The sequence below is a fragment of the Salmo salar genome, chromosome 06, assembly GCF_965601325.2.
Source record: "Salmo salar chromosome 06, fSalSal1, whole genome shotgun sequence".
Classification (NCBI taxonomy): domain Eukaryota; kingdom Metazoa; phylum Chordata; class Actinopteri; order Salmoniformes; family Salmonidae; genus Salmo; species Salmo salar.
The window spans coordinates 14,358,119-14,372,315 of NC_138296.1; the positions used below are offsets into that span (position 1 = coordinate 14,358,119).

General features: G+C 43.9%; 1 protein-coding gene across 1 annotated transcript in view; it reads right to left on the minus strand.

Annotated features, from left to right (window-relative positions):
* Window positions 1-9,960, minus strand: part of LOC106606374 (immunoglobulin lambda-1 light chain) — a 113,106-nt gene extending 103,146 nt beyond the window's left edge. Inside the window, exons 1-2 of the mRNA XM_082976083.1 lie at window positions 9,811-9,960; window positions 9,391-9,714 (exon numbers count right to left, since the gene is read on the minus strand). Of these exons, the coding sequence (XP_082832209.1) occupies window positions 9,391-9,714; window positions 9,811-9,850 (364 nt within the window). The 5' untranslated portion in view covers window positions 9,851-9,960. The remainder of the gene's footprint in view (window positions 1-9,390; window positions 9,715-9,810) is intronic.
* Window positions 9,961-14,197: the final 4,237 nt, after the last annotated feature.

A 14,197-nucleotide genomic window follows, 5' to 3' on the forward strand; every position in this document is an offset into this window, starting at 1 on the left:
GGCAATGTGAGCAGGACCAGCGGTGTCGTTTGACTTAACAAACGAGGATCGGATGTCGTCGACCTTCTTTTCAAAATGGTTGACGAAGTCATCCGCAGAGAGGGAGGAGGGGGGTGGAGGGGGAGGAGGATTCAGGAGGGAGAAGAAGGTGGCAAAGAGCTTCCTAGGGTTAGAGGCAGATGCTTGGAAGTTAGAGTGGTAGAAAGTGGCTTTAGCAGCAGAAACAGAGGAGGAAAATGTAGAGAGGAGGGAGTGAAAAGATGCCAGGTCCGCAGGGAGGGTAGTTTTCCTCCATTTCCGCTCGGCTGCCCGGAGCCCTGTTCTGTGAGCTCGCAATGAGTCGTCAAGCCACGGAGCAGGAGGGGAGGACCGAGCCGGCCGGGAGGATAGGGGACATAGAGAGTCAAAGGATGCAGAAAGGGAGGAGAGGAGGGTTGAGGAGGCAGAATCAGGAGATTGGTTGGAGAAGGATTGAGCAGAGGGAAGAGATGATAGGATGGAAGAGGAGACAGTAGCAGGAGAGAGAGAGCGAAGGTTGCGACGGCGCAATACCATCTGAGTAGGGGCAGAGTGAGTAGTGTTGGAGGAGAGCGAGAGGGAAAAGGATACAAGGTAGTGATCGGAGACTTGGAGGGGAGTTGCAGTGAGATTAGTATAAGAACAGCATCTAGTGAAGATGAGGTCAAGCGCACACACTGCATAACAACACACACCAAAGTTAGCCATTTCGACCACTCTTGATTGCTGTTTGGACCCCTTCGTTCTATGGGTTGAAAAGTGTGTGACTGTGGTGGTCTCAGTGGAAACTCTGTTATTCACTGGCGAGTTGAGCCCATAATTCCAGTAGAATAATTATCTTATTAGAGCAGACTGAATCTGGTCACTGTAACTCATGTTCACCTCAAATCATTTATGGTCAATTGGAGGGACAATCTGTTCCAGAAAGAGTATAATCTAGGTATTTCATGACTCTAGGTGACTGGCCATGAGGAGGAAGGTGTTGAGTTGGCCAGCAGTCCCAGAACAGCATAAACATTTAAAAATCTGGAAGATCAGCACATATTCCTCTCCTCAGGATATCTACCACACCTGCACTGAGATACTCTGAACCAAAACAGGATCCAAAGCAACAAGAAGAGCTAAGACAAATAGAGGATGGGAGAACTGTGTTACGGTTATCGTCGGTGAAGGAGGACCAAAATGCAGCAGGACTGTGTTTGTTCATTTTGAACATTTATTAAATCAAAATGAACACAAAACAACAAAACAAACTCAAGATATACCGACAGTCTTCTCAGGCTCGTACATGCTAGACAAGAAACAATCGCCCACAAATACACAGACAAACACACCCAACTAATATAGGACTTCCAATCAAAGGCAACACCACACAGCTGCCTTCAATTGGAAGTCCATCCCAATTAACCAAACATAGACATACAACCAACTAGATCAACATAGAAATACGTAGACAAGGAACAGTGCCCAAAAACCCCGGAATACTAAATCAAATGCCCTTTTTAGAAAAACACCACCCTGAGCCACATAAAACAAATACCCTCTGCCACGTCCTGACCAAACTACAATAATAATTAACCCTTATACTGGCCAGGACGTGACAGTACCCCCCCCCCCCAAAGGTGCTAACCCCGGAAGCACCTCAAAAATAACAAAAACCCGAAACAACAACAAAAAAATCCCCCTAACTAAAAGGAGGGAAGGGAGGGTGGCTGCCGTCAACGACGGCACTGTGCTACACCCCCCCTCCCCAACCCACCTATATCTGGAGGTGGCTCTGGTTCAGGCAGTTCCGGGCAGACGACCCACCCCGGCAGCTCCGGGTAGACGGGCCACTCTGGCAGGCCCGGGGGGCAGTCTGGCCACTCTGGCAGGCCCGGGGGGCAGTCTGGCCACTCTGGCAGACCCGGGGGGCAGTCTGGCCACTCTGGCAGGCCCGGGGGGCAGTCTGGCCACTCTGGCAGGCCCGGGGGGCAGTCGGGCCACTCTGGCAGACCAGGAGGGCAGTCGGGCCACTCTGGCAGACCAGGAAGACAGTCGGGCCACTCTGGCAGACCCGGAAGACAGTCGGGCCCCTCTGGCATCGCCGGGCAGTCTGGCATCGCCGGGCAGTCTGGCATCGCCGGGCAGTCTGGCATCGCCGGGCTGTCTGGCATCGCCGGGCAGTCTGGCCACTCTGGCATCTCCGGGCAGTCTGGCCACTCTGGCATCCCCGGGCAGTCTGGCCGCTCTGGCATCCCCGGGCAGTCTGGCCACTCTGGCATCCCCGGGCAGTCTGGCCACTCTGGGCAGTCTGGCATCTCTGGCAGCTCAGGGCAGTCTGGCAGCTCTGGCTGATCCTGGCCGCTGGGGCAGTCTGGCAGCTCTGGGCAGTCTGGCCACTCTGGCTGATCCTGGCCGCTGGGGCAGTCTGGCAGCTCTGGGCAGTCTGGCAGCTCTGGCAGCTCCGGGAAGTCTGGCAGCTCTGGCAGCTCCGGGCAGTCTGGCCGCTCTGGCTGATCCTGGCCGCTGGGGCAGTCTGGCAGCTCTGGGCAGTCTGGCAGCTCCGGGCAGTCTGGCCACTCTGGCAGCTCCGGGCAGTCTGGCCACTCTGGCAGCTCCTGACTAGTGGGTGGCTCTGGCGACTCCTGACTAGTGGGTGGCTCTGGCAACTCCTGACTAATGGGTGGCTCTGGCGACTCCCCACTGACGGGCGGCTCTGGCGACTCCTCACTGACGGGCGGCTCAGGCGACTCCTCACTGACGGGCGGCTCTGGCGACTCCTCACTGACGGGCGGCTCTGGCGACTCTTGACTGACGGGCGGCTCTGGCGACTCTTGACTGACGGGCAGTTCTGGCGACTCTTGACTGACGGGCAGTTCTGGTGATGTAGGACTGGGATGACGCACTTGAAGCCTGGTGCGTGGTGCTGGTACTGGACGTATCAGCCTGGGAACACACACCTCAGAGCTAGTGCGGGGAGCGGGAACAGGACGAGTCAGACTGGGCTGACGCACTAAAAGCCCGATGCGTGGCGCTGGTACTGGAGGTATCGGCTTGGAAACACACACCTCCAGGCTAGTGCGGGGAGCGGGAATAGGACGAGTTGGACTGGGCTGACGAACTGGATGCCTGGTGCGTGGTGCTGGTATTATCTTCACCAGACAGCTAGCACGCACCTCAGGACTATTAATAAACGCTACTCCAGGTGATAACATTAGGACACGCTCTGTAGGGCGAATGTCGTGCCTAAAACACCAACACAGTAGCTCTCTCATCCTTTTCTCCTCCAATTTTCCCATCAACTCCCTTATAGTCTCTGTTTCTCTTTCCTCCACTTTTCCCCTCACTAGCTCTGGTTCCATCCTCGGCTCCGCCGATCTGTCCGTGTGCCCCCCCAAAAAAAATTATTGGGGCTGCCTCTCCAGTTTAAACGCCAGTCGCGTTCCTCGGTAGCGTTCCCGGTCCTCAACGAATTCCCCTTGCTCCTTCCTCTGCTGCTTGGTCCATTTTTGGTGGGAGATTCTGTCACGGTTATCGTCGGTGAAGGAGGACCAAAATGCAGCAGGACTGTGTTTGTTCATTTTGAACATTTATTAAATCAAAATGAACACAAAAACAACAAAACGAACTCACGATGTACCGACAGTCTTCTCAGGCTCATACATGCTAGACAAGAAACAATCTCCCACAAATACACAGACAAACACACCCAACTAATATAGGACTTCCAATCAAAGTCAACACCACACAGCTGCCTTCAATTGGAAGTCCACCCCAATTAACTCAACATTCGAAATGGATTACCTAGACTAAACATAGAATTACATAAACAAGGAACAGTGCCCAAAAACCCCGGAATACATAAATCAAATGCCCTTTTTAGAAAAACCACCACACCGAACCACATAAACCAAATACCCTCTGCCACGTCCTGACCAAACTACAAAAACAATTAATCCTTATACTGGCCAGGACGTGACAATGTCCTCCTCTGGTGGACGTTGACAGAATTGCAGCCTCTGTTCTGATCACTGATGCAGAATGTGAAACAGCATGACATGATTCTCTCTATATGTTGGACCAATCCTAACTTCCACTTAAGGGGATACTTCAGAATTATGGCAATGAGGCCCTTTATATACTTCCCCAGAGTCAGATGGACTTGTTCATACCATTTGTATGTCTCTGTGTCCAGTTTGAAGGAAGTTAGAGTTAGTTTAGTCAGTCAATGTTAACTAGCGTTTCCCATAGACTTCCAGTCATTGTGCGATCTTCATCTGACTCTGGGGAAGTAGATAAAGGACCTCATTGAGTGTTTACTTAGTCATGGATTGATGTCAATGGGAGACTAAGTGAAGACCAGACCTATACAGTTGTTATTAATGCTGAAATGATACTGAGTCCAACATCTAATGTTAATACTAGAGAACAGTTTAAACCATGTATTCATGGCAGCTTCAAACTCTCTAAACATTAACCTGTCATTCCTGTTAAAATGGAGGCCGGTGTTCTAGTCTCATATACCTGTCACGTTGGTATAAACGGATTGGGAGACAGACGCAGGAATGCGTAATAGTTTTTTTTAATTCCTATCCAAATTACAGCGTGCTATGTACCAAAACAACACAGCACAGGTACTCACACGACCAACGGACATTGTAACAATAATTGACAGCCCAATGGTGAACCAAAGGGCACACTTATACAATTACTAATCATTGGGAAATGGGCACCAGGTGTGCGTAATCAACAGTTCCAGAGGGATCCGTGACAACACCTGGATGCTTCTCTTTCTCTCAGCCTAAGTTCTGTCACTTTCTCTTCCTCCTCTGTGTCTCCAAGGGTCCCTGGTTCCACTCCACATCCCTCCACCCTCCTCTATCTTGGTTCAATAGTTTCCAGATTCCACCTCATTCAGTGCTGTGAAAATGTATGCCTACATTTCCATCATATTAACCACAGGCTCTTCAATGTAAGGCTACGGTCAACTGTTAGGTCATCTCTGGTTGGTCACAATCCTTGTTAAGATAGTAAACCAGGTAAGGATTCTGGGCTCCTCTGTCCTGGTTCAATTTAAACAGTCATTCTCCAGATTCACCCTCATTTAGTGCTGCTAACACTGATGCTCATCAACATGCTCTAATACAAACACTTGTTCTTTAGAATGCTCTTTATTGAATATCCACAATACAGCAAAGCTCTAACTATTCCTCTATTAATCATTAGTAATTCAACTCATTTCACAATAGTAGAGAGGTCTACTCATCATGACAGTATTTCAGATGTTATATTTTAGAGAACATGATGCTGGTACAGTGAATGCATCAATAGTAACTTGTCATGAGAAACAACCCTCAACAACTATTTGACATTACATTGGTTATTGTCATACTATTCACTGCTGCATTCAGACTTCAGCCCAACATCATCCATGTTGTTAGGATTTTAACTCCCTCTATATTTAACAGAAAAGCAAAGATCAAAACATCACTTAACAGTTCTAATGAAATAACAGCTGAACTCATTCTGAAGCTCTAACAAACTACCAGTTGTATTGATTGTCTGAAACTTTTGTTTTACAGACTACAACTAGTCTTTCTGATCTCTTTCTCAGAGAATGTTGACCCCAACGACACTTTACATGTGAACACCACGTCCTTGTCCCACTCTGCAGTCTGAATGGTCAGATAGCTGCTGATCTTGAAGGTTTTGTCTGGTTGCTGCTCAGCAGGGCTGGTAGAAACATCTTCTGTCACTGATTCACCGTTAGACATCCAGCTGACATCTGCTAACCCCTTGGACCTCTGAGACAGGTTACTAGCCAGACACACCAGTGTTGCTCTGCTGGACTTCAGGTCTTCAGTGGATGGAGGGAACAGGGTCACAGCAGGTGTAGCAATATCTCCATCTAGATTAGAACATAGTCATTGGACGAGATGAGAAGAAAACACAATTGATAACAGTTTAGATTTCAGTACAGGTTGATATCATTACCAATACACCTGCATTAAGAGGAAACTGATGTAGCAATAAATAGAGAACTGCTGTTCATTATGTTCACAATGACATTGATAGAAGTAATCATACAGTGTTAAAATGTTATTTTCCATGGAGCAGAGAGACAGAGACATGTCTGGAAACATTATTTACAATATTACATCACAGTCCTGGAAGACTAAAATACTAAAAGCGGAACGAAATCTGCACATTGTTAAAATAAATGTGATTTTTTTTTATGTATATACTGACAATTTGAGCTGGATAAAACCCTTTGAAATGAAATATCTCCTTTACATTGAGTTATATAGACAACAGAAACACAAGATATGAATGATAAATCATGAACATAGCAGACCAACCAGAGGCATTATCACTGTCATCAAACTGTTTCTGGGCTTTAAAGTTTTTTAAATAATTTACAAACAGACAGGATTAAAGAAGGTGCAAAATATTAAATCAGCAAATATAAATTAAATGTTATGAAATGAAACAATATCTGACCAACACTATAGTAGAAACAAAACATATTCTGTAGTTTAAAACATTAGAAGGGAACTCACCAGTAACAATGAGCTTGGTTCCTTGTCCGAATACCACAGTGATTCAGTTTGTATACACAGCAGTACAAAAACCTCCTCACTCTCTCTACTGAGAGGACAGGAACTGAAACAACCCATTCAGACAGAGCTTCACTCTCCCTACTGAGAGGACAGGAACTGAACCATCCTATTCAGACAGAGCTTCACCCTCTACTGAGAGGACAGGAACTGAAACATCCCATTCAGACAGAGCTTCACTCTCTCTACTGAGAGGACAGGAACTGAAACATCCCATTCAGACAGAGCTTCACTCTCTCTACTGAGAGGACAGGAACTGAAACATCCCATTCAGACAGAGCTTCACTCTCTCTACTGAGAGGACAGGAACTGAACCATCCCATTCAGACAGAGCTTCACTCTCTCTACTGAGAGGACAGGAACTGAAACATCCCATTCAGACAGAGCTTCACTCTCTCTACAAACATCTCAGGCTTTTCTAGAGTTTCTCTCTATGAAGTAACAGTATATAGTATAGCATCATATTCTGCTGTTGGTGTCTGGTCCTTTTTTAATCCATGTATAACAACACAGGAAAAGACACAAATGCAGATACAGGAGCCAGATGGTTTGAGTCTCTGATGTTTATTAATAGACAAGGGGCAGGCAAGAGGCAGGTCAAGGACAGGCAGAAGTTCGTAAACAAGGTCAGAGTCTGATGGATACAGGACGGCAGGCAGGCTCGAGATCAGGGCAGGCAGAATGGTAAGGTAGGCAGAATGGTAGGGCAGGCGGGCTCAGGGCAGGCAGAAAAAGTAGGAACCGGGAGGACTGGAAAACAGGGACTAGAACAACATGAAAAAAGGGAGAAAACCACGCTGGTAGGTTTGACGAGACAAGACAAACTGGCAACAGACAATCAGAAACCACCGGTATAAATACACAGGAGATAATGAGAACAAATGGGAGACCCCTGGAGGGGGGTGGAGACAAGCACAAGACAGGTGAAACAGATCAGGGTGTGACACCATGAGTTAAAGCACTATCCATATGATGCAGTCTTGACTTGATGATGATGATTACATCAAGAAAGGTCCAATGTCTTTTCACAGTCATCTTATAATCTTGTTGACATGTAGGGATGGATGGTAGTTCCATTCCCAGGTCTCCCATTGTGACATGTTACCTGTCAGGTCCATAAATATTTGGACATTGACCAAGTTATTTTTATTTTAGCTGTCAGCATATTGGAGTTGAAGTTAAATAATGAATATGAGCTGAAAGTGCAGAGGGTATTTACATCCAAATCGGGTGAACAGTGTAGGAAATACAGCACTTTGTATATGTGGTCCCACCCTTTTTAAGGGACCAAAAGTAATTGGACAATTGGCTGCTCAGCTGTTCCATGGCCATGATTGTGTTATTCTCTAATAAGTTCATTTACAAGTAAGCAGATAAAAGGTCTAGAGTTGATTTCAAGTGTGGCATTTGGAATCTGTTGCTGATAACCCTCAATATGAAGTCCAAAGAGTTGTCACTGCCAGTGAAGCAAGCCATCATTAGGCTGAGAAATCCAAACAAACCCATCAGAGAGATAGCCAAAACATTAGGTGTTGCCAAATCAACTATTTGGTACATTCTTAAAAAGAAAGAACACACTGGTGAGCTCAGGAACACCAAAAGGCCCGGAAGATCACGGAAAACAACTGTGGTGGATGACAGAAGAATTCTTTCCCTGGTGAAGAAAAAACACTTCACAACAGTTGGCCAGATGAAGAACACCCTCCAGGAGGTAGGCGTATCTGTGTCAAAGTCAACATTCAAGAGAAGACTTTACCAGAGTAAATACAGACGGTTTACCACAAGATGTAAACCATTGGTAAGCCTCAAAAACAGGAAGACCAGATTAGAGTTTTCCAAACAACATCTAAAAAAGCGTGTAAAGTTCTGGAACAACATCCTATGGACAGATGAAACAAAGATCAACTTGTACCAGAATGACGAGTAGAATACGGAGAAGGGAAGGAACTGCTCATGATCTGAGGCATACCACATCATCTGTGAATCATGGTGGAGGTAGTGTTATGGTGTGGGCATGTATGGCTGCTAATGGAACTGGTTCCCTTGTAATTATTGATGATGTGACTGCTGACAAGCAGCAGGATGAATACTGCAGTGTTTATTTAGGGCTATATTATCTGCACAGATACAGCCAAATGCTTCAAAACTCATTGGACGGCGCTTCACAGTGCAGATGGACAATGACCCGAAGCATAAGGCAAAGAAGAATAATGTTATGCAATGGCCAAGTCAATCACCTGACCTGAATCCAATTGAGCATGCATTTCACTCGCTGAAGGCAAAACGCCCCAAGAACAAGCAGAAACTGAAGACAGCTGCTGTAAAGGCCTGGCAGAGCATCACCAGGGAAGAAACCTAGCATCTGATGTCTATGGGTTCCAGACTTTAGGCAGTCAGTGACTTGATTTGCAACCAAGTATTAAAACTCACAATTTAATTTATGATTATGTTAGTTTGTCCAATTACTTTTGAGCCCCTAAAATATGTAAAAAGTGCTGTAATTCTATACAGTTCACCCAATTTTGTGTATGCATACCCTCAAATTAAAGCTGAAAGTCTGCACTTGTTTCCTTCCAAATTCATTGTGGTGGCGTACAGAGCCAAAATGATAATAACTTAGTCAATGTCCAAATATTTGTGGACCTGACTGTATATTGTTATAATCACTGATCAACTTCAACTACTGTTTCTTAGAGTTCACCCCTCTGCCACACATAAAGCAGAAGTGAGTGTATTTGGTGAGGAGGTTTTTGTCATGGTGTATATCACTGTGATACGTGCTCATTGCCATCATGTGTCTGACAGTAATACACTGCTGAGTCTGTCTCCTCCACAGTATTAATAATCAAACGATAATCTGATTTAGACTGATGATTAGATGTGAATTTAGGAGAGGAGAAACCAGAACCATATTCTACAGATCTCCAACCAGTGTGGTACCACCTTAACATGTACTGAGGGACTCCTCCTGGAACCTGTTTATACCAACGAGCAATATTATTAACAGTCCCCAGGTTACAGTCCATAGTGGCTGTCTCTCCTTTCCTCACTGTCACAACAGGAGGCTTCTGTGTCACCACAGTCACACCACTGACACCTGGGAAATAAGAAGATGACTTGTAGTAAAGAGAAACATACAGACTCACTATTAATAAAACAGGAAGTAAAACCTCCAGGAATTCAGACTCCTTACATGTTAGAGCAGTGATGAGAGTACAGAGTGTCCCCAGCATGTTGTCAGTGTGTGGTGTGAACGGCCCTTACTGTCCAGCTGAGAGATGAGCAGGGTTGGAGTGTGAGGAGAGGAGAGGCTGCAGGACCCTCCTATAAGGAAACAGACAGGGAGGACCAGAGGGAGGGGCCACTACATCTCAGCCTATCACCTTCTGAGAACATGGACTTCTGATTAATGTAAATGACTGTAACTATTATACTTGCAAAAAAATATGTATTTTATATTGGACTAACAAAAACCATATGGGATCATTTTGGTTACACTGAAATATCAGTATTAGTTTCATGTGAGTTATGTTATTAAGTTTCCTTAAAATCAGCATGTCATAATATATATAATAATAACATTCTAATAATATTATCTGGATGGTGGGGTTCTGAACTAACAGTATATCACTAAATGACTGTTGATGTAATATGTCTCTACTGTAAACCAGGGGACTGACTATCATGGAGGTTATCTGATACATGGAGTCTTCTGTTAGGACTGAACCATCTGGAATATCACTTTATCATTCATGGTTTGTGACAACTAGGTGTAATTGTTAATGACAACATTCTACTAAATGTGTGAAGGGTTTTGTGTAAAACACAAGCATGGCCTGTTCTCATACTGCAGACACACTGGTTCAGGATGACTTGACATTCAGTTAGTGTCTATATTCACAACATCTGAAAGCAGAAGTGAGTGTATTTGGTGAGGAGGTTTTTGTCATGGTGTATATCACTGTGATACGTTCTCTTTAACAGAGCTGTCCCTGTCTCCTCCACATTACTGATTATAAACTGATAATCCTTATCAGACGTGGCTTTAGATGTGAAATGATCAGAGGAGAAACCAGATCCATATTTGTCAGAAGAAGAAGAGGTAGAGCTACTCCAACTATGGTAAAACCTTAACACATACTGAGGAGCTCCTCCTGGAACCTGTTTATACCAGTTTACAACTTTTCTTTCATCTTTGGTAATGTCACAGTGAAAAGTGGCAGTCCCCTTTGTGCTGACAGTCAGTACTGAAGGTGTCTGTATCACTGCTTTCTGGTAACTGACATCTGTGGGAATTAAATTAGACAGTTCATCATACATGAATGTAAAACTTATTTTGAATTCTTTCGATTCAGAATGAACAAACAGTAAATTCCTTACATGTTAGAGCAGTGATGAGAGTGCAGAGTGTCCCCAGCATGTTGTCAGTGTGTGATGTGAACGGCCCTTACTGTCCAGCTGAGAGATGAGCAGGGTTTGAGTGTGAGGAGAGGAGAGGCTGCAGAACTCACCTATAAGGAGACAGGGGGGCCTAGAGGGAGGGGCCTCTACAGTTAACCTATCACCAAGCCATGTAGGACCAGAGGGCGGGGCCTCTACAATCACTAGCTGCTCTCATAGTTGATTGACATGTCTGGGGGTTAACAGACTTCCACAGTTATAATAATGCTATTATAATGATTGATCTTTAATCTAAACACACTGACCTACACTTCACTTTAAATGTGTCCCAACATTTTAAGTAAAGGGCAGGTATGATAAACTAACTCAAAAATATTTGTTCTGCTTTTGACTCTGTACCATCCTCTACCCCTACCCTCATCACAGTGTCACAGTTGTCGTCTTGTTGAAGGGAGGACCAATACGCAGCGGGAATGTCGATGCTCATCTTTATATTTATTAAATAAAGAGACCACGAAAAAACAACAAAATAGTTAGCACGACAAAGGACAGTTTCACAGGCTAAATGAATACTAGCAGTGCAAAATACAACTACCCACAAAACCCAAACCAAACACCTAATTATAGGACTCTCAATCAGAGGCAACTAGAAACACCTGCCTCCAATTGAGAGTCCAACACCCAAACCTAAACATAGAAAAACTAAACTAGACAGAACGTAGAAATACATACAAAAACACAAACCCTCTGCCACGCCCTGACCAAAACTAATACAATTACTCCCTCTGCTGGTCAGGACGTGACACACAGCTCCATTATACAACCCATGATGTTTATATTAATCACTACATATCCTCTACCCTCCTCCATGATATAATCCATGATGTTTATATTAATCACCACATATCCTCTACCCTCCTCCATTATATAATCCATGATGTTTATATTAATCACTACATATCCTCTACCCTCCTCCATAATATAATCCATGATGTTTATATTAATCACTACATATCCTCTACCCTCCTCCATTATATAATCCATGATGTTTATATTAATCACCACATATCCTCTACCCTCCTCCATAATATAATCCATGATGTTTATATTAATCACTACATATCCTCTACCCTCCTCCATTATATAATCCATGATGTTTATATTAATCACCACATATCCTCTACCCTCCTCCATTATATAATCCATGATGTTTATATTAATCACTACATATCCTCTACCCTCCTCCATTATATAATCCATGATGTTTATATTAATCACTACATATCCTCTACCCTCCTCCATTATATAATCCATGATGATTATATTAATCACTACATATCCTCTACCCTCCTCCATTATATAATCCATTATGTTTATATTAATCACTACATATCCTCTACCCTCCTCCATTATATAATCCATGATGTTTATATTAATTGAAAACAGAAAGGAAAATGCAGCACACCACTGCTCATGCTCCCAGGTGATTTTATTTATAACAACGTTTCAACTCTTAGGTCTTCATCAGGCAACAAAATCCCAGGTGTTGGTGGAAGGTCCTACACATAGGGGCAGTACTCAGTGACATCACTTCCTGAAACAGGAGGTACAGAAAACATAACATAGGTTCACAATATTAAACATTCAATGTATCAAAATAGATGATCATACACAAGGAATGTGATCAATATTTACAGTAGTATATGTATACAAAGACAGAAAATATTTGAATATTGTTTGGATAAAATAACATCATTTTGACATTTTGAAACTATAAAAATGGTTTCAAGTCAAACTCCTCATTAAGGCCAAGAGGAGACGGTGTGTTGAGCCTGTGGATCCAGAAAGATTCCCTTTGAAGAAGTTTCCTCTCAATGTCTCCCCTGTGTGACATCTTGACCATTTCTATTCCAATGTATCTCAGAGAACTAATAGGATGTCCAGCTTGTACAAAATGAGCAGCAACCTGATTTTTGTCTCACCTGTCTGTATATTGCTGCGGTGCTCACTGATCCGTGTCTTAAGGCTTCTATGGGTTTTCCCTATGTAAGACAGACCACAAGGACATGTCAACGTGTAAATAACATTGGTGGACATGCAGGTAATCAGGCCTTTGATCTTAAATCTCTGTCCTGTGCGGCGGTAGGTAAATGAGTTGCATTTATAGGTGAAGCTGCATTGAGCACATTGACAACATTTGTAATTACCCTCCGTAACCTTGTCCAAGAAAGTTTCCCTTTTCTCTGGTGGATAATCAGATTTGACCACAATGTCGCTCACGTTAGGCGGTCTTTTAAAGACCAAATGTGGGGGATATTTAAAAATGACTTTCAATTGTGGGTCAATATCAATAATGTACCAGTGCCTCCTGATAATGTCCTTAATGCCTTCCCTAATGGTGAGTGTTGGGTGAAGCATGATGGGGTGTTTTCTGCTTTTTCTTTAACTTTTGGTTAAAGGCTTCCAACTGTGTTAGTCCTTCAAAATGATCATTGGCATGTTTTACCCAATTGTCTTTGTACCCCCTTTCCTTAAACCTTTGTGTGAGGTCCGTGGTCTGTTTCTTGTAAGAGGCATTAGAGCTGCACATTCTGCTGATACTACTGAATTGGTTTATAGGGAGACGTTTAATAAGTGGATGTGGATGAAAGCTGTCACCTCTAAGGAGGGTGTTCCTGTCTGTAGGTTTCCTATAGAGATCTGTAGAGAGGGAGGTTTTATCCTTAATAACCATCACATCAGGAAAACTGATTTGTGATAGGTTATAGTTAAAGGTCAAACAAATGTGTTCATTCATGGAGTTTAGATAAGCATGGAATTCCAAGAGTTCTTCTTGGGTCCCTGTATAGATCAGGAAAATGTCATCCAAATATCTCAAAATTAAGAGAATATTTTCAAGAAAGGGGTTAAGGTCTTGATTCAGCACCACATGTTTTTCAAACATTCCTAGATATAGGTTAACATAATTAAAAGCCATAGTGCTGCCCATCGCTGTCCGTTTGGTCTGAAGGAAAAAGTCTCCTCTGAAGAGAGAATAGTTGGAGGTTATTAGCAGTTCAGCCAAGTCCACAATACAGTTGGTGCTGGGTTGAGCATTAGGGGGACGTTCATTGAGGTAGAACATGAGGGCCTCTAGGTCGCCCTGATGGGGGATGTTAGTATATAGACTGGTTACATCA